This window comes from Oncorhynchus keta, chromosome 26 (genome assembly GCF_023373465.1).
Source record: "Oncorhynchus keta strain PuntledgeMale-10-30-2019 chromosome 26, Oket_V2, whole genome shotgun sequence".
In the NCBI taxonomy this organism is placed as follows: Eukaryota; Metazoa; Chordata; class Actinopteri; order Salmoniformes; family Salmonidae; genus Oncorhynchus; species Oncorhynchus keta.
Genome location: NC_068446.1, coordinates 19,833,548 through 19,859,333, shown reverse-complemented (window position 1 = coordinate 19,859,333; position 25,786 = coordinate 19,833,548). Strand labels below are relative to the sequence as shown.

At 43.7% G+C, this 25,786-nt stretch overlaps 1 protein-coding gene across 1 annotated transcript in view; it reads right to left on the bottom strand.

The window, feature by feature from the left end:
* Window positions 1-23,782, bottom strand: part of LOC118359060 (PR domain zinc finger protein 5-like) — a 67,916-nt gene extending 44,134 nt beyond the window's left edge. The window contains exons 1-11 of the mRNA XM_035737268.2: window positions 23,529-23,782; window positions 22,660-22,743; window positions 19,231-19,353; window positions 17,431-17,599; window positions 17,126-17,303; window positions 16,368-16,466; window positions 16,108-16,229; window positions 11,524-11,603; window positions 9,120-9,204; window positions 8,866-9,023; window positions 1,234-1,327 (exon numbers count right to left, since the gene is read on the bottom strand). Of these exons, the coding sequence (XP_035593161.1) occupies window positions 1,234-1,327; window positions 8,866-9,023; window positions 9,120-9,204; window positions 11,524-11,603; window positions 16,108-16,229; window positions 16,368-16,466; window positions 17,126-17,303; window positions 17,431-17,599; window positions 19,231-19,353; window positions 22,660-22,743; window positions 23,529-23,627 (1,291 nt within the window). The 5' untranslated portion in view covers window positions 23,628-23,782. The remainder of the gene's footprint in view (window positions 1-1,233; window positions 1,328-8,865; window positions 9,024-9,119; window positions 9,205-11,523; window positions 11,604-16,107; window positions 16,230-16,367; window positions 16,467-17,125; window positions 17,304-17,430; window positions 17,600-19,230; window positions 19,354-22,659; window positions 22,744-23,528) is intronic.
* Window positions 23,783-25,786: the final 2,004 nt, after the last annotated feature.

The window sequence follows — 25,786 nt, the reverse complement described above, 5'->3', positions numbered from 1 at the left end:
TGAGACAGAGTAGGTGAACAGATGATCTCTGCATGTGTGGTTCCAACCGTGAAGCACGGAGGAGAAGGTGTGATGGTGTGGGGGTGCTTTGCTGGTGACACTGTCTGTTATTTATTTGAATTCAAGGCACGCTTAACCAGCATGGCTACCACAGCATTCTGCAGCAATTCATCATCCCATCTGGTTTGCGCTGAGTGGGAATATCATGTATTTTTCATCAGGACAATGACCCAACACCTCCAGGCTGTGGAAGGGCTATTTTACCAAGAAGGAGAGTGATGGAGTGCTGTATCAGATGACCTGGCCTCCACAATCACCCAACCTCAAACCAATTGAGATGGTTTGGGATGAGTTGGACCGCAGAGTGTGGGAAAAGCAGCCAACAAGTGCTCAGCATATGTAGGAACTCCTTCAAACTGTTGGAAAAGCATTCCAGGTGAAGCTGGTTGAGAGAATACCAGGAGTGTGCAAAGCTGTCATCGAGGAAAAGGGATGGCTACTTTGAAGAATATAAAATAAAAAATATATTTAGATTTGTTTAACATTTTTGTTGGTTACTACATGTTTCCATATGTGTTATTTTATAGTTTTGATGTCTTCACTATTATTCTACAATGTAGAAAATATTAAAAATCAAGGAAAATCCTTGAATGAGTAGGTGTGTCCAAACTTTTGACCTGTACTGTACAGTATATATACGGACTTTCACGCACTTTCTTCCCACATGCTATTTCTCTCATTCTCTTTTTTCCCCATACACACGTACACACACACTTAAGCACCTGATTCATAATACCAGCCCCCATGGTCCAGTATCCCACTGATTTGTGTGAATAGTGATCTGTATCCAGAGACACAGGAAGGAAATGCCTTGAGCTTCACAATCTCTGTGTCATCTGTCTCGACTCGGAGACCATTCAGGACTCCATCCTGCAAAGACCAACTGTCTGCAGGGCTCCTCAGTCCTCAAGGACCACTGTCTCTGTCTGCAGGACTATGACACTCAGAGCTAGGAGGACCACAAAAGACCAGAAGGAGGCTGTGGAAGCCCTCAGTATCTGCTGGTAAAGAGAGGTTTGAACTAAGGGCTATAGCATCTATAGGGATTTGGGAACCGTAAGCGTATGTGTTGGTAGGGGCCTTGAATGTAGATACTAGTGGCTACAGTCAGTTAAGGTAGTATGAACCCACACTTACACTCTGAGATACACACACAAACACACTTATACTTACTGTTGTGGATGAGTAGGTGGCGCTGTAAAGAGAAGGGGGTGCGGAACAGGGCTTTGCACTCCTCACACTGGAAGGGCCTTTCCTCTGAGTGAGTCTGGAGAAAGAACAGGAAAGCATTCATGGTTAAAGGGATACTTCAGGATTTTAGCAAATGAGGCCCTTTATCAACTTCCCCAGAGTCAGATGAACTCGTGGATACAATTTTTAGGTTTCTGTGTCTAGTGTATGAAAGAAGTTTAAGGTAGTTTCATGAGCCAATGCTAACTAGTGTTAGCGCAATGACTGCATGCTCGCTAACTCTAGTTAGCATATTGGGCTATGGAGGCTGGTGTGTGTGTACGGAGGGAGGGGGAGAATAGTCATTGCTAAAATCCAGAGGTATGCCTTTAAAAACTTCTTATGGCTTAGATCCCGCTACCGGGATCGATGTGACAACAGCCAGTGAAAGTGCAGGGCGCCATATTCAAACAACAGAAATCTCAAAATTAAAATTCCTCAAACATACAAGTATTTTACACCATTTTAAAGACAAACTTGTTGTTAATCCCACCACAGTGACCGATTTCAAAAAGGCTTTACGACGAAAACACACCAAACGATTATGTTAGGTCAGTACCTAGTCACAGAAAAACACAGCCATTTTTCCAGCCAAAGAGAGGAGTCACAAAAAGCAGAAATAGAGATAAAATGAATCACTAACCTTTGATGATCTTCATCAGATGACACTCATAGGAGCTCATGTTACACAATACATGTATGTTTTGTTCGATAAAGTTCATATTTATATCCAAAAATCTCAGTTTACATTGGCGCATTACGTTCAGTAATGTTTTGCTTCCAAAACATCCAGGGATTTTGCAGAGAGCCACATCAATTTACAGAAATACTCATCATAAATGTTGATGAAAATACAAGTGTTATGCATGGAACTTTAGATAAATTTCTCCTTAATGAAACCACTGTGTCAGATTTCAAAAAAGCTTTACCGGAAAAGCACACCATGCAATAATCTGAGTACGGCGCTCAGACACAAAAACAAGCCATACAGATATCCGCCATGTTGTGGAGTCAGTAAAAGTCAGAAATAGCATTATAATTATTCACTTACCTTTGATGATCTTCATCAGAATGCACTCCCAGGAATCCCAGTTCCACAATAAATGTTTGTTTTGTTCGATAAAGTCCATCATTTATGTTCCTAATACCTCCATTTTGTTCGCGCCTTGAGTTCACAAATCCAAATTCACGACGCGCAGGTCAGACGAAAAGTCAAAAGATTCCATTACAGTTCGTAGAAACATGTCAAACGATGTATAGAATCAATCTTTAGGATGTTTTTAACATAAATCTTCAATAATGTTTCAACCGGAGAATTCCTTTGTCTTTAGAAATGCAATGGAACGCATGTCGCTCTCACGGGAGCGCGCATGATCAGCTCATGCCAGACACCTGATTGAAAGAACTCTCATTCCCCCCTCCTTCATAGTAGAAGCCTGAAACAAGGTTCTAAAGACTGTTGGCATCTGGTGGAAGCCTTAGGAAGTGCAATGACCCCATAGACACTGTATATTCGATAGGCAATGACTTGAAAAACTACAAACCTCAGATTTCCCACTTCCTGGTTGGATTTTGTCCCAGGTTGGATTTTGCCTGCCATATGAGTTCTGCTATACTCACAGACATCATTAAAACATTTTTACTAACTTCAGAGTGTTTTCTATCCAAATCTACTAATAATATGCATATCTTAGATTCTGGGCCTGAGTATCAGGCAATTTACTCTGGGCACCTTATTCATCCAAACTACTCAATACTGCCCCCCAGCCATAAGAAGTTTTAAGGTACACGGCATCACTGAACACTACTCCTCTTTACCAGTGGAGGCTGCTAAGAGCTCTTAATAATAGCTGGAACAGAGCTAATGTAATGGCATCAAACCATGTGTTTGATGTATTTGATACCATTTCACATATTCAGCTCAGCCATTACTACGAACCAGTCCTCCCAAATTAAGGTGCCACCTACCTCCTGTTGTCTCTACATCTTGGTATATACAGTGGGGAGATTTTGCAGGTTTTCCTACTTACAAAGCATGTAGAGGTCTGTAATTTTTATCATTGGTACACTTGAACTGTGAGACGGAATCTAAAACAAAAATCCAGAAAACCACATTGTATGATTTTTAAGTAATTAATTTGCATTTTATTGCATGACATAAGTATTTGATACATCAGAAAAGCAGAACTTAATATTTGGTACAGAAACCTTTGTTTTCAATTACAGATTACAATTACATTGTCATGCTGGAAGACCCAGCCATTACCCATCTTCAATGCTCTTACTGAGGGAAGGAGGTTGTTGGCCAAGATCTCGCGATACATGGCCCCATCCATCCTCCCCTCAATACGGTATAGTCGTCCTGTCCCCTTTGCAGAAAAGCATCCCCAAAGAATGATGTTTCCAGCTCCATGCTTCACAGTTGGGATGGTATTTATGGGGTTGACTCATCCTTCTTCTTCCTCCAAACACGGCAAGTGGAGTTTAGACCAAAAAGCTCTATTTTTGTCAGAACATATGACCTTCTCCCATTCCTCCTCTGGATCATCCAACTTCAGACTTGGCCTGGACATGGGCTGGCTTGAGCAGGGGGACCTTGCGTGCGCTGCAGGATTTTAATCCATGACGGCGTAGTGTGTTACTAATGGTTTTCTTTGAGACTGTGCTCCCAGCTCTCTTCAGGTCATTGACCAGGTCCTGCCGTGTAGTTCTGGGCTGATCCCTCACCTTCCTCATGATCATTGATGCCCCACGAGGTGAGATCTTGCATGGAGCCCCAGACAGAGGGTGATTGACCGTCATCTTGAAATTCTTCAATTTTCGAATAATTGCGCAAACAGTTGTTGCCTTCTCACCAAGCTGCCTGTTGTCCTGTAGCCCATCCCAGCCTTGTGCAGGTCTACAATTTTATCCCTGATGTCCTTACACAGCTCCTTGGTCTTGGCCATTGTGGAGAGGTTGGAGTCTGTTTGATTGAGTGTGTGGACAGGTGTCTTTTATACGGGTAACGAGTTCAAACAGGTGCAGTTAATACAGGTAATGAGTGGAGAACAGGAGCGCTTCTTAAAGAAAAACTAACAGATCTGTGAGAGCCGGAATTCTTACTGGTTGGTAGGTGATCAAATACTTATATCATGCAATAAAATTCACATTAAATTACTTAAAAATCATACAATGTGATTTTCTGGATTTTTGTTTTAGATTCCGTCTCTCACAGTTCAAGTGTACCTATGATTTAAAAAATTACAGACCTCTACATGCTTTGTAAGTAGGAAAACCTGCAAAATCGGCAGTGTATCAAATACTTGTTCTCCCCACTGTACATAATGTACCAGTTTCCTTCTTTTCTATTTACATGTATTGATATAGAGTGAATAAGTATCTAATGTTTGCGGTCGGTTCATGAGAACAACTAGCAGAGCTAACAGTCCTGACACCCGCTAAATATATCTAAACAGTTCTCATCTTAGTTCAATCTGAGCGCTGTCTCCAGTCTTTGTTGATGTGGGATCAGATGTGTGACCATTGGTGTTGTAGATAGAGCTTGGGTTAGGCTCCATGGCTGATTTGGTTTGTTGACTTGATGAAGACAAGTAGCTTGAGGGGCTTAGGTTCAAAGTGCTTGTGTTTATCTGTTCCCCCGCTCTGACCTGTGTTTGAGTGACACCCCATTCCCTTAGGTAAACATGGGAGTCTTCAGGTGGGGGGGGACAGGCCACTGACCCTACAGAACCCCAAAGACAACTGAAGAGACCTCTGGTTTTAGGCTACCAATAATAATATTAGCTCTGAACCAGTCAGAGTATGCTTGTATGTTTGCTTATGTGTATGTACAGAGCATTCGGAAAGTATTCAGACCCCATTACGTTTTCCACAGTCTGTTACGTTACAGCCTTATTCTAAAATGTATTAAATTGTGTTTTTCCTCATCAATCTACACACAATACCCCATAATGACAAACCAAAAACAGGTTTTTGCAAATGTATAAACTGAAAAAAACTCAGTACTTTGTTGAAGCACCTTTGGCAATGATTACAGCCTCGAGTTTTCTTGGGTATGACACTATACGCCTGGCAAACCTGTATTTGGGGAGTGTCTCCCATTCTTCTTTGCAGATCCTCTCAAGCTCTGTCAGGTTGGATGGGGAGCGTCGCCGCACAGCTATTTAATGGTCACTCAAGAAATGTTAAATTGGATTTAAGTCCGGGCTCTGGCTGGGCCACTCAAGGACATTCAGAGACTTGTCCTGAAGCCACTCCTGCGTAGTATTGGCCTTGTGCTTAAGATCGTTGTCCTGTTGGAAGGTGAACCTTCACACCAGTCTCTGGTCCTGAGCGTAATGGAGCATAAGGTTTTCATCAAGGATCTCTCTGTACTTTGCTCCGTTCATCTTTCCCTCGATCCTAACGAGTCTCCCAGTCCCTGCCACTGAAAAACATCTCCACAGCATGATGCTGCTACCACCATGCTTCACAGTAGGGATGGTGCCAGGTTTCCTCCAAACGTGACGCTTGGCTTTCATAAGTTCAATATTGGTTTCTTCAAATCAGAGAATCTTGTTTCTCATGGTCTGAGAGTCTTTAGGTGCCTTTTGGTAAACTCCAAGCAGGCTGTCGTGTGCCTTTTACTGTGGTGTGGCTTAAATCTGGCCACTCTACCATAAAGGCCTGATTGCTGGAGTGCTGCATAGATGGTTGTCCTTCTGGAAGGTTCTCCCATCTCCACATAGGAACTCTGGAGCTCTGTCAGAGTGACCATTGGGTTCTTGGTCACCTCCCTGACCAAGGCCCTTCTCTCCTGATTGCACAGTTTGGCCTGGGCGGCAGGCTCTAGGAAAAGTCTTGGTGGTTCCAAACTTCATCCATTTAAGAATGGAGACCACTGTGTTCTTGGGGACGCTGCATATATTTTCTTTTACACTTCCCCAGATCTGTGCCTCGACACAATCCTGTCTCTAAGGACAATTCCTTCGACCTCCTGACTTGGTTTCTGCTCTGACGTGCACTGTCAACTGTGGGGCCTTATATAGACAGGTGTGTGCCTTTCCAAATCATGTCCAATCAATTGAATTTACCACAGGTGGCCTCCAATCAAGTTGTAGAAACATCTCATGGATGATCAATGGAAACAGGATGCACCTGAACTCAATTTCGAGTCTCACAGCAAAGGGTCTGAATACTTATGTAAATAAGGTATTTCTGCTTTTTATTTGTAATAACTTTGCAAAACAAATTTAAAACCTGTTTTCGCTTTGTCATTATGGGGTATTATGTTTAGATTGTAAAAACGATCATACATTTTAGAATGATTATGTAAGATAACAAAATGTGGAAAAAGGGATATTTATTTAACCTTTATTTAACCTTTATTTAACTCGGCAAGTTAGTTAATAACAAATTCGTTCACAATGTCAGCCTACCAAAAGGCCTCCTGAGGGGACAGGGGCGAGGATGAAACAAATAGGACAAAACACACATCACGACAAGAGAGACACCACAACACTACATAAAGAGAGACCTAAGATAACATAGCATGGTATCAACACCACCTGACAACAACATTAAGCAAAAACATGGCAGCAGCACAAAACATGGTACAAACATTATTTTGCACAGAAAACAGCAAAAATAGGCAAGGAGGTAGTGACAGCAATGCATTACACTGTGTTAACAACCCTCCAGGCAAACTTCAATGCCATACAACTCTCCTTCCGTGGCCTCCAATTGCTCTTAAATACAAGTAAAACTAAATGCATGCTCTTCAACCGATCGCTGCCTGCACCTGCCCAACATCACTAATCTGGACGGCTCTGACTTAGAATATGTGGACAACTACAAATACCTAGGTGTCTGGTTAGACTGTAAACTCTCCTTCCAGACCCACATCAAACATCTCCAATCCAAAGTTAAATCTAGAATTGGCTTCCTATTTCGCAACAAAGCATCCTTCACTCATGCTGCCAAACATACCCTTGTAAAACTGACCATCCTACCAATCCTCGACTTCGGCTATGTCATTTACAAAATAGCCTCCAATACCCTACTCAACAAATTGGATGCAGTCTATCATAGTGCCATCCGTTTTGTCACCAAAGCCCCATATACTACCCACCATTGCGACCTGTATGCTCTCGTTGGCTGGCCCTCGCTTCATACTCGTCACCAAACCCACTGGCTCCATGTCATCTACAAGACCCTGCTAGGTAAAGTCCCTCCTTATCTCAGCTCGCTGGTCACCATAGCATCACCCACCTGTAGCACACGCTCCAGCAGGTATATCTCTCTGGTCACACCCAAAACCAATTCTTTCTTTGGCTGCCTCTCCTTCCAGTTCTCTGCTGCCAATGACTGGAACGAACTACAAAAATCTCTGAAACTGGAAACCCTTACATGTATCTCCCTCACTAGCTTTAAGCACCAGCTGTCAGAGCAGCTCACAGAGTACTGCACCTGTACATAGCCCACCTATAATTTAGCCCAAACAACTACCTCTTTCCCTACCAAATTTATTTTATTTATTTATTTTGCTCCTTTGCACCCCATTATTTTTATTTCTACTTTGCACATTCTTCCACTGCAAATCTACCATTCCAGGGTTTTACTTGCTATATTGTATTTACTTTGCCACTATGGCCTTTTTTTGCCTTTACCTCCCTTATCTCATCTCATTTGCTCACATCGTATATAGACTTTCTACTGTATTATTGACTGTATGTTTGACCGTATGCTTGTTTTACTCCATGTGTAACTCTGTGTTGTTGTATGTGTCGAACTGCTTTGCTTTATCTTGGCCAGGTCGCAATTGTAAATGGGAACTTGTTCTCAACTTGCCTACCTGGTGAAATAAAAATAAATAAATAAATAAATAATTACGCAAAGCTGCCACAACAGTCAGTAAGAGTGTCCATGATTGAGTCTTTGAATGAAGAGATGGAGATAAAACCGTCCAGTTTGAGTGTTTGTTGCTCCTTCCAGTCACTAGCTGCAGCGAACTGAAAAGACAAATAACCCAGTGTGTGCTTTGGGGACCTCTAACAGAATGTGACTGGCAGAACGGGTGTTTGTGGAGGTTTGTGGAGGATGAGGGCTGCAGTCGGTATCTCAGATAGGGGGGAGTGAGGCCTAAGAGGGTTTTATAAATTAGCATCAACCAGTGGGTCTTGCGACGGGTATACAGATATGACCAGTTTACAGAGGATTATAGAGTGCAGTGATATGTCCTATAAGGAGCATTGGTGGGAAATCTGATGGCCAAATGGTAAAGACCATCTAGCCGCTCGAGAGCACCCTTACCTGCCGATCTATAAATTATGTCTCCGTAATCTAGCATGGATAGGATGGTCATCTGAATCAGGGTTACTTTGGCAGCTGGGTTTAAAAAGGAGCGATTACGATAGAGGAAACCAAGTAAAGGGGTCTGAGTACTTTCCGAATGCACTGTATGTGCTTGTTGATACTAGGCCAAACATGTCTTCACTTAAAAATCTTGCCTCAGTTTCAGCATTATAGAACTTGCATATTAATAACCACCCATTTAAATCTGGAGCTTTCAGACCCTTCCTGTTCCCTGCTCACCTTCTTGTGGTTCTTGTAGACATTCCGGTGGGCAAACTCCTTCCCACACAGCTTACACTTGTAGGGCTTGTCTTCGCTGTGGATGATCTTATGGGCCGTCACCTGGTCCAGACGCTTGAACGAACGACTGCAGATCTCACAGGTGTACGGACGTTTCTCTAACCAGAGACAGACAGACAATCAGAGAGAGCGAGGGAGAGATAGTGAGATAGTATACAATGTCTGAGTGTATCTCTGAGTGTACAGAGTCTTACCTGAGTGAGTGATCATGTGGCGCTTGAGCTGATTGGTAGAGATGAATTTCTTATCGCAGGCAGTACAGTCAAATATCTCGTGTACCTAGAGATACATACAGTACCCAAAAGACCAGACACACAGGGTGGTTAAGTAAGAGTTAGAGATCGTGGTGTGAAGTGATCAGTGTTGAGGTCAATTCTGAATTGCTCTTTAATTCCAAGGAAGCAGAATTGTAATTCAACTTCAATGAAAGGAGGTAGAATTTAATTCAATGAAATTCAAATGGCTTATTTATTCTACACATCGCCATAAGACATTTTTATTTTGACATTATGTATGGTTACCAAAGCCATGTTGCATAAGGTTGAACCATTTGCTTTTTAAAACTCATTCTTCTAAAAAAATATATAGAATAATTACATTGGTAAGGAAATATTCTAAGATCATGTCTATAATAATAATAATTCCCTTAATGTTTTTAAATATCAGAAAAAATACATTTATCAGAATGCATTAGATCAAACACTGCAGTATGGAAGTGAACAATCTTAACATCTCATTACAACAACAACAACATCTGTTTGACGTCTTTGAGTTATAATCAAACGCATATTTGAAATGGTATGTTTTGGACCCCAACCCTGGAGGTGACACAGAAAGAGAGCATTTCTGGGCTCGCTGTGTTCTGTACATGACACTGTGTGACCTTTTCCACACTTGCAGGTAGAAGAGTACATTCAGAGACACACAGTCACACTTTTACTCCTTACACAACTACGTCTGCACACAGAAATATAATTAAACTGCTGAAAAGTTTGAATCCCTCGTCCGCTCTGAGCATGGTTGTAACAATAGCACATTTGATAGCTCTTCTGCCTAATGCTACAAAATGCTAAGACTGAATAGCTCCTCTGCTCAGAGCTTCTATAATAAAACTAAGATTGAGCAGTTCAGGCAAATTATCACAATAGCTGGTTTAAGAAGCTTTTGTGCAAACTTGTCTTTATGTAAAGTTAGATCACTCTTGTGCTACGTTCTAAAGTGTCTTTGTCTGAAGTTCAGCAGTAATATGTCTTCTGTTCCATAGAACTTCTCTCCAACAATTCTTTCCTCTTTCTTTGCGTAATGCTTTTTAAACCTCCGAAAATGATTCTTCCAATGACTTTTAAAACCTTTCTGAATAACCTACGTCGTACAAGAGGAGAATGAAGCACTCATTGAATTCAAGTTTGTGACTGACCCACATCTCCCTATAAAATCACATTTTTCTGTGACTACTGTCAATGAGGAAAGAGCCTCTCACAAAGACAAAAACACAGCAAATACCGCTAAAAACGTCTTCAAGTTCACATGTACCACATATAGAATTTATAGAACTGACTTTTGACAGCATGAAAAAGGTCAGAATATGGCAACGCACTCAAATACATACGGTGGAAGTTTAGAAACACAATATGAAAACTGATTGACTGACTGGCAGGTTGATTGGTTGGTTGGTTGATAGTTCTACAACAGATCAATCCACCTATCTAAACATTTCTTAATGATTAACAGCTGCTGATAAAGTGTGTTCATGATGAATCCCTTCTGACCCTGTTCAGTTCATTAGAGTGGAGTCATAGTAATGTCTTCTGACTAATCTATTGGATGGATGTTGACAGGGAAAATGAAGCCTTACCCAAACACCAGCTGAGTTCACTGGTCATAAATATCAAACCCTCATTTGGATGGGAAGCCAAACCAATCACAAACCAATCAAATAACTCACTGCAAACATATTTCATTTCATGCCGATGAAAATGCCTCACTGTGAGATAGTTTGTGATGGGAATACCTTACCTCCATTAATCTCTAAAAGTAATGTAATATAATGGTTTTGTGGTCCTGTCATTTTTCCGTTTGATTTTTTTTCCTAAAGAGGTCAATCTCTGAGAGGAAGAATCCTGACGCCAGGGTTAGCCTTGTTGTCTACTCGCCATGCCTCTTAAGTTTCATGAGAGTCTGTGGGGATGAGCTTGTGAAATAAAAACCAACCTTTCTCTACTGTCTCACGGTCAGAAAATGTAACAAATTTAGCATAAAGCCAAACTCCTACTGAGAGAGAAGAAGAGTGAGACAGGAGCAGATGGTGAGCATGGGATTAGGAAAGGGATAGGGTCACAAAGGAATTGAACAAAAAAAGATGGATGGATATGAAGGAAATAGACGTTAAAGGAAGAGACGTGGCCAGTGTGAAATCAGCACTAGCCCCGGACCCTAATACCAGAGGGATAGGTGGGGCCAATAACACCTATCCAGTCCTTCCAGATCTCTGAAGGACCAAACTGTGTCTAGGAATACAGGCTAAGGGTTGGCCAGAGACAGTGTAACAGTGAGACAGTTAGGAAGGTGAGACAGTGATGTTGTAGGTAGGAGCCAGACCTTACGATGTTCCTGGAGATTCAGTAAGGAGGAGCATTTCCTGTTGCAGATGGTGCACATAAGCTTCCGCCTGGAACTTCCTGAAACACAATGATTGGACAAGCAGAGTGACCAATCCTGCTCTACATGTCTCAATTTACAGTGTGATAATGTGGCGGCTAGCAATGACAACAATGGTCAGGGCATTCCACATGTTAGTGAACAGCATCATCGCTCACCTGATAGCAAAGCCACTTCCATCTGAAGCACAGCCAGACAAACACACATATTGAATCAGATAATCACTTGAGGTCAAAGTTGAACTACCAGATGTACAGTCAGGTCCAACATTATTGGCACCCTTGACTGTATGTTCCAAAAAAATCTGAAAATTATATTATTTTATACTAATACAATCTCTCAGAGAAAGAGATTTTGTTTTGACAACCTTTAAAAAGATAGGGATCAAAATGATTGGCAAACCCCTGTTTTCAGTACCCCAGCACCATCTCCTTGGGAGGATAACAACACAGCCTTCTCTAAAATGTTTCATGACAAACATTGGGAGGGATCTTAAGACCAGTCCTCCATACAGAATCATACAGATCCTTGATATCCTTTCGCCTGCTAATATGGACTGCCCTCTTCAATTCAGACCACAGGTTTTCAATTGGGTTCAAGTCCGGAGACTGAGCTGGCCATTGAAAAATGCTGATAGTGTGATTAATTAACTATTTATTTGTGGATATTGATGGGTGCTTAGGGTTATTGTGTTGCTGGAAGGCCAAGTGTCAGCCTCCTGGCAAAGCAACAAGGTTTTTAGCTCAAATGTCCTGGTACATGGTAAAGTTCAAAATGCCATTGACCTTAATAAGGGCCCCAGGATCAGCGGACACAGAATAGCCTGATAACATTGAAGATCCACCACCATATTTGACAGAAGATCCCCCCCAATGTGTTCTCCAATCTCATTAAACATTTGAGAAAAAGTGTCACGCCTTGGTCATTGTATTTTGTGTTTTCTTTAATTATTTGGTCAGGCCAGGGTGTGACATGGGTTTATGTTGTTGTATTTCGTATTGGGGATTTTGTATTATTGGGATTGCGGCTGAGTAGGGGTGTTGTATGGGCTTGGCTGCCTGAGGCGGTTCTCAATCAGAGTCAGGTGATTCTCGTTGTCTCTGATTGGAAACCGTATTTAGGTAGCCTGGTTTCGCTTTGTATTTCGTGGGTGATTGTTCCTGTCTCTGTGTAGTTTCACCAGATAGGCTGTAATAGGTTTCACGTTCCGTTTGTTGTTTTGTATTTTGTATCGTTATTTCATGTGTCACTTTTTCTATTAGTCATGAGTAACCACTACGCTGCATTTCGGTCCGACTCTCTTTCTACAAACGAAGAACGCCGTTACAGAATCACCCACCACACACGGACCGAGCAGCGTGTTAACAGGCATCGACAGCTTGAACAGCGAAGGGAGGATGTTATGGACAGCAGAGGCATGGAGTATACGACGTGGGAATAAATCGACAGGTGGGCGGCCGACCCAGAGAGAGTGCAGGAGCCCGCCTGGGATTCGCTGGAGCAGTGCGAAGAGGGCTATAGGCGAATGGAGTCGAAAAGAAAAACACGGCGGCGCAGAGCGAAAACTGAAAGTAACCCCCAAATATTTATTGGGGGAGGGCGCAGAGAGAGAGTGGCTGAGTCAGGAGTCATACCTGAGCCTACTCTCCCTGTTAATTGTGAGGAGCAGCAATATAAGGACTTCTGGTCTTGGGAGATGATATTAGACGGAAAAGGACCCTGGGCGCAGCCGGGAGAATATCGCCGTCCCAAGGAAGAACTAGAGGCGGCTAAAGCGGAGAGGCGCTGGTATGAGGAGGCAGCACGGCGACGCAGATGGAAGCCCGAAAAGCAGCCCAAAAAAATTATTGGGGGGGGCTTAAAGGGAGTATGGCTATGCCAGGTAGGAGACCTGCGCAAACTCCCTGTGCTTACCGGTGGGCTAGAGAGACCGGGCAGACACCGTGCTATGCTATGGAGCGCACGGTGTTTCCAGTGCGGGTGCATAGCCCGGTGCGGTTCATACCAGTCCTTCGTATTGGCCGGGCTAGAGTGGGCATCGAGCCAGGTAAGCAGGTCCTCCGGAAGCAGCTCCCCGCACCAGGCTTCCTATGCGTGTCCTCAATCCTGTAGCACCAGTTCCAGCACCACGCACCAGGCCTTCTGTGCGCCTCGCCCGTTCAGCACAGCCAGAGCCTTCCTTCCCTCCTGCGCTGTCGGAGTCTCTCGCCTGTTCAGCACAGCCAGAGCCTTCCTTCCCTCCTGCGCTACTGGAGTCTCCTGTCTGTTCAGCGCTATCAGAGCCTTCCTTCCCTCCTGCGCTGTCGGAGTCTCCCGCCTGTTCAGCGCTATCAGAGCCTTCCTCCTCTACAGCGCTGCCGGAGCCTCCTGCCTGTTCGGAGCAGCCTGAGCTGCCAGTCTGCAGGGAGCTGTCAGTCTGCAAGGTGCTGTCAGTCTGCATGAAGCAGCCAGAGCTGTCAGTCTGCAAAGAGCTGCCAGTCTGCAAGGAGCTGCCAGTCTGCAAGGAGCTGCCAGTCTGCAAGGAGCTACCAGTCTGCAAGGAGCTACCAGTCTGCAAGGAGCTACCAGTCTGCAGGGTGCTGTCAGCCTGCATGGAGCAGTCAGAGCTGTCAGTCTGCATAAAGCAGCTAGAGCTGTCAGCCTGCATGGAGCAGTCAAAGCTGTCAGTCTGTTCGAAGCAGCCAGAGCTGTCAGTCTGCAAAGAGCTGTCAGTCTGCAAAGAGCTGTCAGTCTGCAAAGAGCTGCCAGTCTGCATAGAGCAGCTAGATCCGCCAGTCAGCCATGATCTTCTAGATCTGCCAGTCAATCAGATTCTTCCAGATCTGCCAGTCAACCAGTCTCTTCCAGATCTGCCAGTCAACCAGTCTCTTCCAGATCTGCCAGTCAACCAGTCTCTTCCAGATCTGCCAGTCAACCAGTCTCTTCCAGATCTGCCAGTCTCTTCCAGATCTGCTAGTCAACCAGAATCTTCCAGATCCGCCAGCCAGCCAGGATCTACCGGAGCCTACTATCTGCCTGAGCTTCATCTCAGTACTGGGCTTCCCCTCAGTTCCGGGCTGCCCCTCAGTTCCGGGCTGCCCCTCAGTTCCGAGCTGCCCCGCAGTCCCGAGCTGCCCCTCAGTCCCGAGCTGCCCCTCAGTCCCGAGCTGCCCTTCAGTCCCGAGCTGCCCCTCAGTCCCGAGCTGCCCCTCAGTCCCGAGCTGCCCCTCAGTCCCGAGCTGCCCCTCAGTCCCGAGCTGCCCCTCAGTCCCGAGCTGTCCCTCAGTCACGAGCTGCCCCTCAGTCACGAGCTGCTCCTCAGTTCTGTGGGGTTCTGGGTGAGGACTATTAGGCCATGGTCGGCGGCGAAGGAGTGGATTATCCCAGGACGCGAAGGGGAGGAACTAGGACATTAATGGAGTGGGGTCCACGTCCCGAGCCGGAACCGCCACCATGGACAGACGCCCACCCGGACCCTCCCTATGGTTTTGAGGTGTGTCCGGGACCTCACCGCACCTTGGGGGGGGTTCTGTCACGCCTTGGTCATTGTATTTTGTGTTTTCTTTAATTATTTGGTCAGGCCAGGGTGTGACATGGGTTTATGTTGTTGTATTTCGTATTGGGGATTTTGTATTATTGGGATTGCAGCTGAGTAGGGGTGTTGTATGGGCTTGGCTGCCTGAGGCGGTTCTCTATCAGTCAGGTGATTCTCGTTGTCTCTGATTGGGAACCGTATTTAGTTAGCCTGGTTTCGCTTTGTATTTCGTGGGTGATTGTTCCTGTCTCTGTGTAGTTTCACCAGATAGGCTGTAATAGGTTTCACGTTCCGTTTGTTGTTTTGTATTTTGTATCGTTATTTCATGTGTCACTTTTTCTATTAAAGTCATGAGTAACCACTACGCTGCATTTCGGTCCGACTCTCTTTCTACAAACGAAGAACGCCGTTACAAAAAGGCTCAGTGTCATCCTCACAAGGGGAGGGTGCTGGAGCATTATTGAAAACAGTGGTGCCAATCACTATGACCCCTATCTGTATTTTATTACTTGTTAAACAAAATCGGTTTCTCTGAGCAATTGTATTAGTATAAAATAACATAATTTAGCTATTTTTTTTAGCACACAACGTAGCTCAGTATTTGTATTATTTATTTCATGCAGTCTTTTTTGCTCATCTTTATCAAGGGTGCCATTAATTTTGGACCTGACTATGTTCTCTTCTGACTGTCAGGGCAACCAAGACATAGCATAAACAAGACACTAATAAAAGCCGTCTGCCACCACTGGGCTCATCGACAAAATTTACTGGACAATTAAAGCTCAATTCAGTATAGTGACGAAACCTTAACTCCCCCATTCTCAACATGTATTTATGAGTCACGTGTGCCACATCTGTAGAGTTAAACCACATCCCCCCTCGCCTACACACTCCTGATACTGACCAGACCGGTTAAAAGATCAAGGCAGATACGTATTTCTACTCATCATCATTGTTGGCTGCGTCTGTATATACTGACTACCTGCGTATGTGTGAGAACTGAAACCGACCTGTGTGGACGTTCCCTTTGTGTTTCTTCAGAGCGTCTTTGCTCTTGAACCTCTTCCCACAGCTCTCAGCCTTACAGATGAACCTGGCGTCTCCTCTACACGCCTCCTTGTGCTGGTCATAACTACACGCACAGGGAATACAGACAAGTCACTCACACACACACACACACAGGAACACATTCAACAACTCAGACAGATAGCAGCCCCTGTGTGCATGTTATGCTACTATGTGGGTTTGTGTTCTAGTTATGTAGGCCTACCTGGACTCTGAGCTGAAGGTGATGTGGCAGAGGGAACACTGGTGGTGGCCTCTGGAGGAGTCTCCTGAATGACCCAGGGTCTCAGCACAGTGCAGAACACTGAGGGGAAGATAAAGGAGGTATTAACAGAAATGCTGTAGAAGAAAATACTATACAAAAAAAATATCCAAGTGGCCTACATTCAAAGATTCAATCATGGACACTCTTCCTGACAGATGTGGCTGCTTCGCGTGGTGTATTGTTGTCTCTACCTTCTTCCCCTTTGTGCTGTTGTCTGTGCCCAATAATGTTTGTACCATGTTTCGTTCTGCTACCATGTTGTGCTGCTGCCATGTTGTGGTGCTACCATGCTGTGTCGTCATGTGTTGCTACCATGCTGTGTCGTCATGTGTTGCTACCATGCTATGTTGTTGTCGTCTTAGGTCTCTCTTTATGTAGTGTTCTGGTGTCTCGCTTGTCGTGATGTGTGTTTGGTCCTATATTTCAAAAATGTATTTTTAATCCCAGCCCCCTTCCCCGCAGGAGGCGTGTTTTGCCTAAAGAAGCATTTGTTCTTAACTGACTTGCCTAGTTAAATCAAAAGTTAGATCTTTTTTATAACAGGAAACTAATAGAGTTGATGTATCGGGTGGATACATTTTTTACTGGAGTGTGTGCAAATCTGTCAGTTCCACTATATGATCCATTTGGTAGCATACTTCTGTGTAACTCAAAGAATGTCAGGTAAGTAGAGTAGAGAGATGATGTAGGCTACACACTGGCGCTGCAAGGCTTGTTTGATGGGGAACTTCTTGCCACAGTTCCTGCACTTGTACTCTTTCTCCTCTGTGATTGGTCTCTGGTGCAGGCTCTGGAGGTGGGCTGCTAGGATCTCCTCGCTAGGGAAGCTGCTCTCACACAGCAGGCACGGGTGGTCCTCCTTCTTGATCACCAGTTCTATACACACAAACATTACACACACACACGGACACGCGCGCACATATTACACACTTCAAGCAAACTGTTGGACCGACAAAACAGGGTTTATAAACATGGTTGCTGTAAAACTTTGATAGGCATGTACCCATTTCAATGAGATGTTTGGCCTCTTTGCTGTCTTCATCTTCCTCTTTGATGATTTCCTCTTCCTCATCCTCTTCCTCTTCCTCCATATCACTGTCCAGGTAGCCTATCAGCATTTCTGTGTCTGTCTCAATGTCGTCCACTGCCAGGTAGAAGATATTCTCTCCATCCTGAGAGATCAGAACACACACACACACACAGACAGAGGAAGAAAGGGGTTAGCTGAAGGTTGAACTCATTGAACCTAGACACTCGTCTGCTAAGGCTTGATTAAGGTCAGAGGTCAAGCACTCAAAATCCTAAACATGTCGTCATTAACTTCCATATACCTAAAGGTCATGCTCTAACGAAATCAAAGCGTAATTTTCTTTTGGCTAAGGGATTTATAAATAGACATAGATATTAATTTAACAGGGTAAAACACAATAAATGTCACTTTTGATGTAACACAGAGCTCTAACACACATGAATGACCTTTGAATAAGTAATCACTTTTAGCACTCTGGAATTAATGACAGAACCTCAGCCAGATGACCACAGGTCCTGTTCTTCTTCCCTTCCTTCTACAGTTGTTTTCCCTTCTTCCTCTAGTGAACCATTACGTTCTTAGAGAGCTGACATTTCCCAGGCCAAACCGTGTGTGTGTGTGTGTGTGTGTGTGTGTGTGTGTGTGTGTGTGTGTGTGTGTGTGTGTGTGTGTGTGTGTGTGTGTGTGTGTGTGTGTGTGTGTGTGTGTGTGTGTGTGTGTGTGTGTGTGTGAGAGGGAGTGTGTTAGGTTGAACTATCCTTGAAGTTCTCACAAGGATAGTAAAACAAAGGAGAATTCGACAAGTGGGGACATTTTGCTGGTCCCCACAAGGAAAACGTATATTTTAGGCTTAGGGGTTAGGTTTAAGGTTACAATTAGGCTCAGGGTTAGGAGTTAGGGTTAGGGTTTTAAATTAGGGGAAATAGGATTTTGAATGGGAAAATCCTATATTTGTGGGATTATGGATATAATGAATCTGATCTTAATCACAGTGACTGATGTGGTTTGTTCTATTTAGAAGGGATGTTTGGTCCCCACAAGGACAGTAAAAGAAAGGTGTTTGTGAGTTTAAGCTAAGGCCAGGGACACATTGTCTTTTTACCTGAATTAATGATGGCCTAGGAACAGTGGGTTAATTGCCTTGTTCAGGGGCAGAATGACAGATGTTTACCTTGTCAGCTGCTCAGGGATTCGATCTTGCAACCTTTCGGTTACAAGTCCAACAATCTAACCACTAGGCTACCTGCCTCCCACACACACGATGTGTGTGTTCATGACTTTGGCTAATAGATCTGATTGCGTATGGGTTGTCTATGTTTGTGGGATTATGGATGTAATGAATCTGATCTTAATCACAGTGACGGACATGGTTTGTTCTATTTAGAAGAGATGTTCATCTGTTGGAATGTAAGCGATGCACAAGGGACTAGAGAAGATTTTCATCGTAATTTCAGACAGTTACTTACAGCTAGGAAAGACGCCTCATGTTATTGTCATCAAGCAAAACCACCTTCATATCTCCTTCTGATATGGCAGGCTTGATCAGCAGCACATGGTGCGATCTGCACAGGCAGACAAAACGAGAAAATCCATATTCTCCATCTTCACTCCCACTATCTATCTCAACTCACTAACATTCCCTCTTCTCTTCTATCGTTTCTCTCCGATGTCCATCTTCTCTCTCTGAGATGTGTGCTCACACAGAGCTCTTCCTGTGTCTGTCCCTGTGGAGATAGTAACACCTTCAGACCTATCTTCAGAGTGGGGCTGTACCTGGATGGCTGCCAGGTTCTTCTCTTCTTGCGATGGCGCCTGGTGGACAAACCGCAGCCAATTGGCATGGCGAGGGTTACTGGCATCCAACACATAGAGCACATCGCCTTTACTACCTCGGACCTGCAACAGAGAACAAACATGCCTGTCAAGGACATGAAATACTGTTGACATGTCTTATTTCCATACAGGTTTAGCATCTTGATCTAGCTTTCTGTTCATCTGGACATGCAGTTTTAACAAACTAAATCACAGTTGCTATGGAAAAAAAAAAACCTGGGATATAAAACTATGTGGTCCTATCCAATATAACATGACAGTTAAAGGCTGCTAGATGATTATACTGTCATTTCAGATGTAACCACACCTGAATTCTTTATGGCTTACAGATACACATAATCTCACTGATCAGAAATGTTATTAAGCATGTCACTTATATCAATTCAATTCAAAAACTCATGATGGGGATGAAACAGAATTGCACTTTGATTAACAGAGGCACAACATATGGGTGGAGTTTGCCAAGCCAAGACTCTACAGTCAAGAAGAGTAATGTGCATCAAACTAGCTGTTCCGATTAGGCATCACCTGTGCTGTATCTGAACTGCCACAGAATTCAAGAGAGTGCATTTATTCAACTATTTATCCTTTCATTTTAACGGTAGGCCTACACTGAAAATAAACATAATGCATTGTATTATACACTGAGTGTATAATTGAGTAGCCCTCAGAACAGCCTCAATTTGTCAGGGCATGGACTCTACAAGGTGTTGAAAGCCTTCCACAGGGATGCTGGCCCATGTTGACTCCAATGCTTTTCCACAGTTGTGTCAAGTTGGCTGGATGTTGGATGGTGGACCATTCTCGATACACATGGAAAACTGTTGTGCTTGAAAAACCCAGCAGCGTTGCAATTCTTGACACACTCAAACCGGTGCGCCTGGCACCTACTACCATACCTCGTTCAAAGGCACTTAAATCTTGTGTCTTGCCCGTTCACCCTCTGAATGGCACACATACACAATCCATAGCTCAATCTTCTCAAGGCTTAAACATCTTTGAGAAGAGCTTACCAAGAAAAACATCAAAAATGACTAATTCAAGGCAAAAAGGAGTTGGAGCACCCAACCAAAAAAAGGCAGAGATTGATTTATTTTTGCTCACTTTAATCCATTGTACAGGACGCGAACAGGCGACTGACGTTTGGACATCTTCCTCAGTGACCTGACCACTGCACGTAGCTCCTATTTATATCCCATTAACCCATTGAGACACAGCCATGTAAAACAAGTATAATGATAATATGTTTCAAGGTAAATGGCAAAAATAATAAAGAGAAAGGGTGTGTTCTAGTTAATTAAAACGCCATGTCAACATATACATAGGTGATTCTGGCACTTCTCCTTAGACACTGTTGACCCTTAAGGTGCTAAACACTGCCTTTTTTTGGTTGAGTGCTCCAACTCCTTTTTTTTACCTCAAATTAGTCCTTTTGGAAGTTGTTCTTGGTAAGCTCTTCTCATGGTGGCTGTCATTATTGTTGAACCTCCCACCTTTCCTTTGTTTGCTGAAGCGCGAAGGCCCATATGAATGCTTAAAAAATCCTTCTTTAACCCGTCTCCTCCCCTTCATCTACACGGATTGACATGGATTTAACAGGAGACATCAATAACTTCTAGGTTAGACTACTGCAATGCTCTACTTCCCGGCTACCTGGATAAAGCACTAAATAAACTTCAGTTAGTGCTAAATACGGCTGCTAGAATCCTGACGAGAACCAAATAATTTGATCATATTACTCCAGTGCTTGCCTCCCTACACTGGCTTTCTGTTAAGGCAAGGGCTGATTTCAAGGTTTTACTGCTAACCTACAAAGCATTATGTGGGCTTGCTCCTACCTATCTCTCTGATTTGGTCCTGCCGTACATACCTACACGTACGCTACGGTCACAAGACGCAGGCCTCCTAATTGTCCCTAGAATTTCTAAGCAAACAGCTGGAGGCAGGGCTTTCTCCTATAGAGCTCAATTATTATGGAATGGTCTGCCCACCCATGTGAGAGACGCAGACTCGGTCTCAACCTTTAAGTCTTTACTGAAGACTCATCTCTTCAGTGGGTCATATGATTGAGTGTAGTCTGGCCCAGGAGTGTGAAGGTGAACGGAAAGGGTCTGGAGCAACGAACCGCCCTTGCTGTCTCTGCCTGGCCGGTTCCCCTCTTTCCACTGGGATTCTCTGCCTCTAACCCTATTACAGGGCTGAGTCACTGGCTTACTGGTGCTCTTTCATGCCGTCCCTAGGAGGGGTACGTCACTTGAGTGGGTTGAGTCACTGATGTGATCTTCCTGTCTGGGTTGGCGCCCCCCTTGGGTCGTGCCATGGCGGAGATCTTTGTGGGCTATACTCGGCCTTGTCTCAGGATGGTAAGTTGGTGGTTGAAGATATCCCTCTAGTGGTGTGGGGGCTGTGCTTTGGCAAAGTGGGTGGGGTTATATCCTTCCTGTTTGGCTCTGTCCGGGGGTATCATAGGATGGGGCCACAGTGTCTCCGGACCCCTCCTGTCTCAGCCTCCGGTATTTATGCTGCAGTAGTTTAGGTGTCGGGGGGCTAGGGTCAGTTTGTTATATCTGGAGTACTTCTCCTGTCTTATCCAGTGTCCTGTGTGAATTTAAGTATGCTCTCTCTAATTCTCTCTTTCTTTCTCTCTCTCGGAGGAACTGAGCCCTAGGACCATGCCTCAGGACTACCTGGCATGATGACTCCTTGCTGTCCCCAGTCCACCTGGCCGTGCTGCTGCTCCAGTTTCAACTGTTCTGCCTGCGGCTATGGAATCCTGACCTGTTCAACGGATGTGCTACCTGTCCCAGACCTGCTGTTTTCAACTCTTTAGAGACAGCAGGAGTGGTAGAGATACTCTTAATGATCGGCTATGAAAAGCCAACTGACATTTACTCCTGAGGTGCTGACTTGCTGCACCCTCGACAACTACCTTGATTATTATTATTTGACCATGCTGGTCATTTATGAACATTTGAACATCTTGGCCATGTTCTGTTATAATCTCCACCCGGCACAGCCAGAAGAGGACTGGCCACCCCTCATAGCCTGGTTCCTCTCTAGGTTTCTTCCTAGGTTTTGGCCTTTCTAGGGAGTTTTTCCTAGCCACCGTGCTTCTACACCTGCATTGCTGTTTGGGGTTTTAGGCTGGGTTTCTGTACAGCACTTTGAGATATCAGCTGATGTACGAAGGGCTATATAGATACATTTGATTTGAATAAGGGATCATACAGTAGCTTTCACCTAGTCAGTGTTTGTCATGGAAAGAGCAAGAGTTCCTAATGTTTTGTACACTCAGTGTATATAGTATATTTATCATCTATCTATTGTGCCTATGAAGAGAAATATGTGCTGTGACTGCAGTGCTATCACCTCCCACATCAGTCTGGTGTCCGTGCTCTCATCCAGCTCACTCTGCAGTTTCTTTTCTCCAGCGAAAGGGCCAAACTTTTCCCCCTTGGAAAAAACACACATTGTCAGGAATAGGGTACAGGATATTCACTTTCTTTTTTACTAGAGGTCGTGTCCAGAACTGTCAGGGGCTATGTGAAGGTAACCATATATAAATTGTGCGATGTAATAAAGGCCCCCAAAGAAATGCGCAGTTGTACAACAGGATAGGACTATATAGTATTATAATAAATACTATTGTCCTTGAATCCATCCTATGCATTTCACGTTGGACCCACTAGTAGTAGTAGACTAGTTAGAACACGCTACAGGGGGGGGGGGAAATCAATGTGTTCCAAATGAATGAAGCTTTCACGTTTAAGGTTTGGAACAATGTGAGATTACATAATGAATTAACTTCAAGTTAAAAACAAGTTAAAAAAATAAAAATGGTTTGCACCATTGTCAACTTTGCTACAATATTGTGGAATAGCCTATAAAGCACGATTATTGTTGAGTATGAAAGTTAAATGACAGCAATATGCAATGAAGCAATGCTATAATGTATCAGCAAATGTGTTAAAGTGTAACATACGAGAGTCCTGACTGGACATGGTGGAATGAGCTACAGTAGTGCTGAAATCACAGTTACAGTATCTAGCTACGTGGCACTTTACGTCAGAGCAGCTTTCGTGTAGGCTACGGCTTTAGGTTTTGGAAGCGACTCGCAAAAGAACACAAAATGCGAACAGAAAACTGCCTATTTCTCTATTTCACCGAATTAGTTTTGCACGTTGGTAAATGTATTCATACCCAAAACATACAAAGTTGTCCTGGCCAAAAGAACAAACCTTTTTCACTCGTCTCGCCGTGTAAAGCCCGATTCCATCCTGGACCTTAGATGACTTCAAAGAAAATCTATCTGGCACATACATACCCAACATTGTCATTACTATAAACGAATCCCTAAAGTGATCATTCGAAACAATGCCGACGGCAAAAGTAATGAATATTGTCTGTTTTCGCACAGAGCACAGAGTTTTCAGCGGGTTGTTTTTCCGTAATTTGGTCCAGGTTCAACTTCCACTCTTGCTGTAAGACTGTAGCGGAGCGTCCTGATTGGTTGAAAGTTTGTTACCAGGAGCTACATATTTAGTGAAGGATGCTCGTGCACTTTGAAGTCCCTCTGTCCCCTAACTTTAGATGACAAACGGTAACCACAAATACGTGCCAAAACTAACGTTAAGCAGGTCATCATGGTTACCCTGTATATAAAGTTGAAGTCGGAAGTTAACACACACTTTAGCCAAATACATTTAAAATCCGTTTTTCACAATTCCTGACATTTAATCCTAGAATGTGAAATGTCAGAATAGTGGAGAGAAAATTATTTATTTCAGTTTTTATTTCTTTCATCACATTCCCAGTGGGTCAGAAGTTTACATACACTCAATTAGTATTTGATAGCATTGCCTTTACATTATTTAACTTGGGTCAAACGTGTTGCGTAGCCTTCCACAAGCTTCCCATAAAAAGTTGGGTGAATTTTGGCCCATTCCTCCCGACAGAACTGGTGTAACTGAGTCAGGTTTGTTGTCCTCCTTGCTCGCACACGCTTTTTCAGTTCTGCCCCAAAATTTTCTACAGGATTGAGGTCAGGGCTTTGTGATGGCTACTCCAATACCTTGACTTTGTTGTCCTTAAGTCACTTTGCCACAACTCTGGTAGTATTCTTGGGGTCATTGTCCATTTGGAAGACCCATTTGCGACCAAGCTTTAACTTCCTGATGTCTTGAGATGTTGCTTCAATATATCCACATAATTTTCCTACCTCATGATGCCATCTATTTTGTGAAGTGCACCAGTCCCTCCTGCAGCAATGCACCCCCACAACATGAATCTGCCACCCCCATGCTTCACGGTTGGGATGGTATTCTTCGGCTTGCAAGCCTCCACCTTTTACCTCCAAACATAATGATGGTCATTATGGCCAAAACAGTTATATTTTTGCATCATCAGACCAGAAGACATTTCCCCAAAATGTACGATCTTTGTCCCCATGTGCAGTTGCAAACCATAGTCTGGCTTTTTTTATGGTGGTTTTGAAGCAGTGGCTTCTTCCTCGCTGAGCGGCCTTTCAGGTTATTCCGATATAGGACTCGTTTTACTGTAGATATAGATAATTTTGTACATGTTTCCTCCAGCATCTTCACAAGGTCCTTTGCTGTTGTTCTGGGATTGATTTGCACTTTTCACACCAAACTACGTTCATCTCTAGGAGACAGAACACATCTCCTTCCTGAGTGGTATGATGGCTGCGTGGTCCCATGGTGATTATATTTGCGTTCTATTGTTTGTACAGATGAACTTGGTACCTTCGGGCATTTGGAAATTGCTCCCAAGGATGAACCAGACTTGTGGAGGTCTGCAATTTGTTTTCTGAGGTCTTGGCTGATTTCTTTAGATTTTTCCATGATGTCAAGCAAGGAGGCACTGAGTTTGAAGGTAGGCCTTTAAATACATCCACAGGTACACCTCCAATTGTCTTAAATTATGACAATTAGCCTTTCAGAAGCTTCTAAAGCCAGGACTTCATTTTCTGGACTTTTCCAAGATGTTAAAAGGCACAGTCAACTTAGTGTATGTAAACTTCTGACCCACTGGAATTGTGATACACTGAATTATAAGTAAAATAATCTGTCTGTAAACAATTGTTGGAAAAATGACTTGTGTCATGTACAAAGTAAATGTCTTAACCGAAACCGTCAGTGAGTGGATGGAGATATTGCAGGAGAAAGAATGGAGAGAGTTGTTGAGTTGGTGGAGGATGCACAACATTTGCCCCTAAGGAGCATGTTATCAGTTTAATGCCACCTGAGTCAGCTCTCTGTACTCGTCCTGAGGAGCGTGCTATCAGTCTGGTCAAATCTGTGCCGGCTCCACGCACCAAATCAAATCAAATCAAATGTTATTTGTCACATACACATGGTTAGCAGATGTTAATGCGAGTGTAGCGAAATGCTTGTGCTTCTAGTTCCGTCAATGCAGTAATAACCAACAAGTAATCTAGCTAACAATTCCAAAACTACTACCTTATAGACACAAGTGT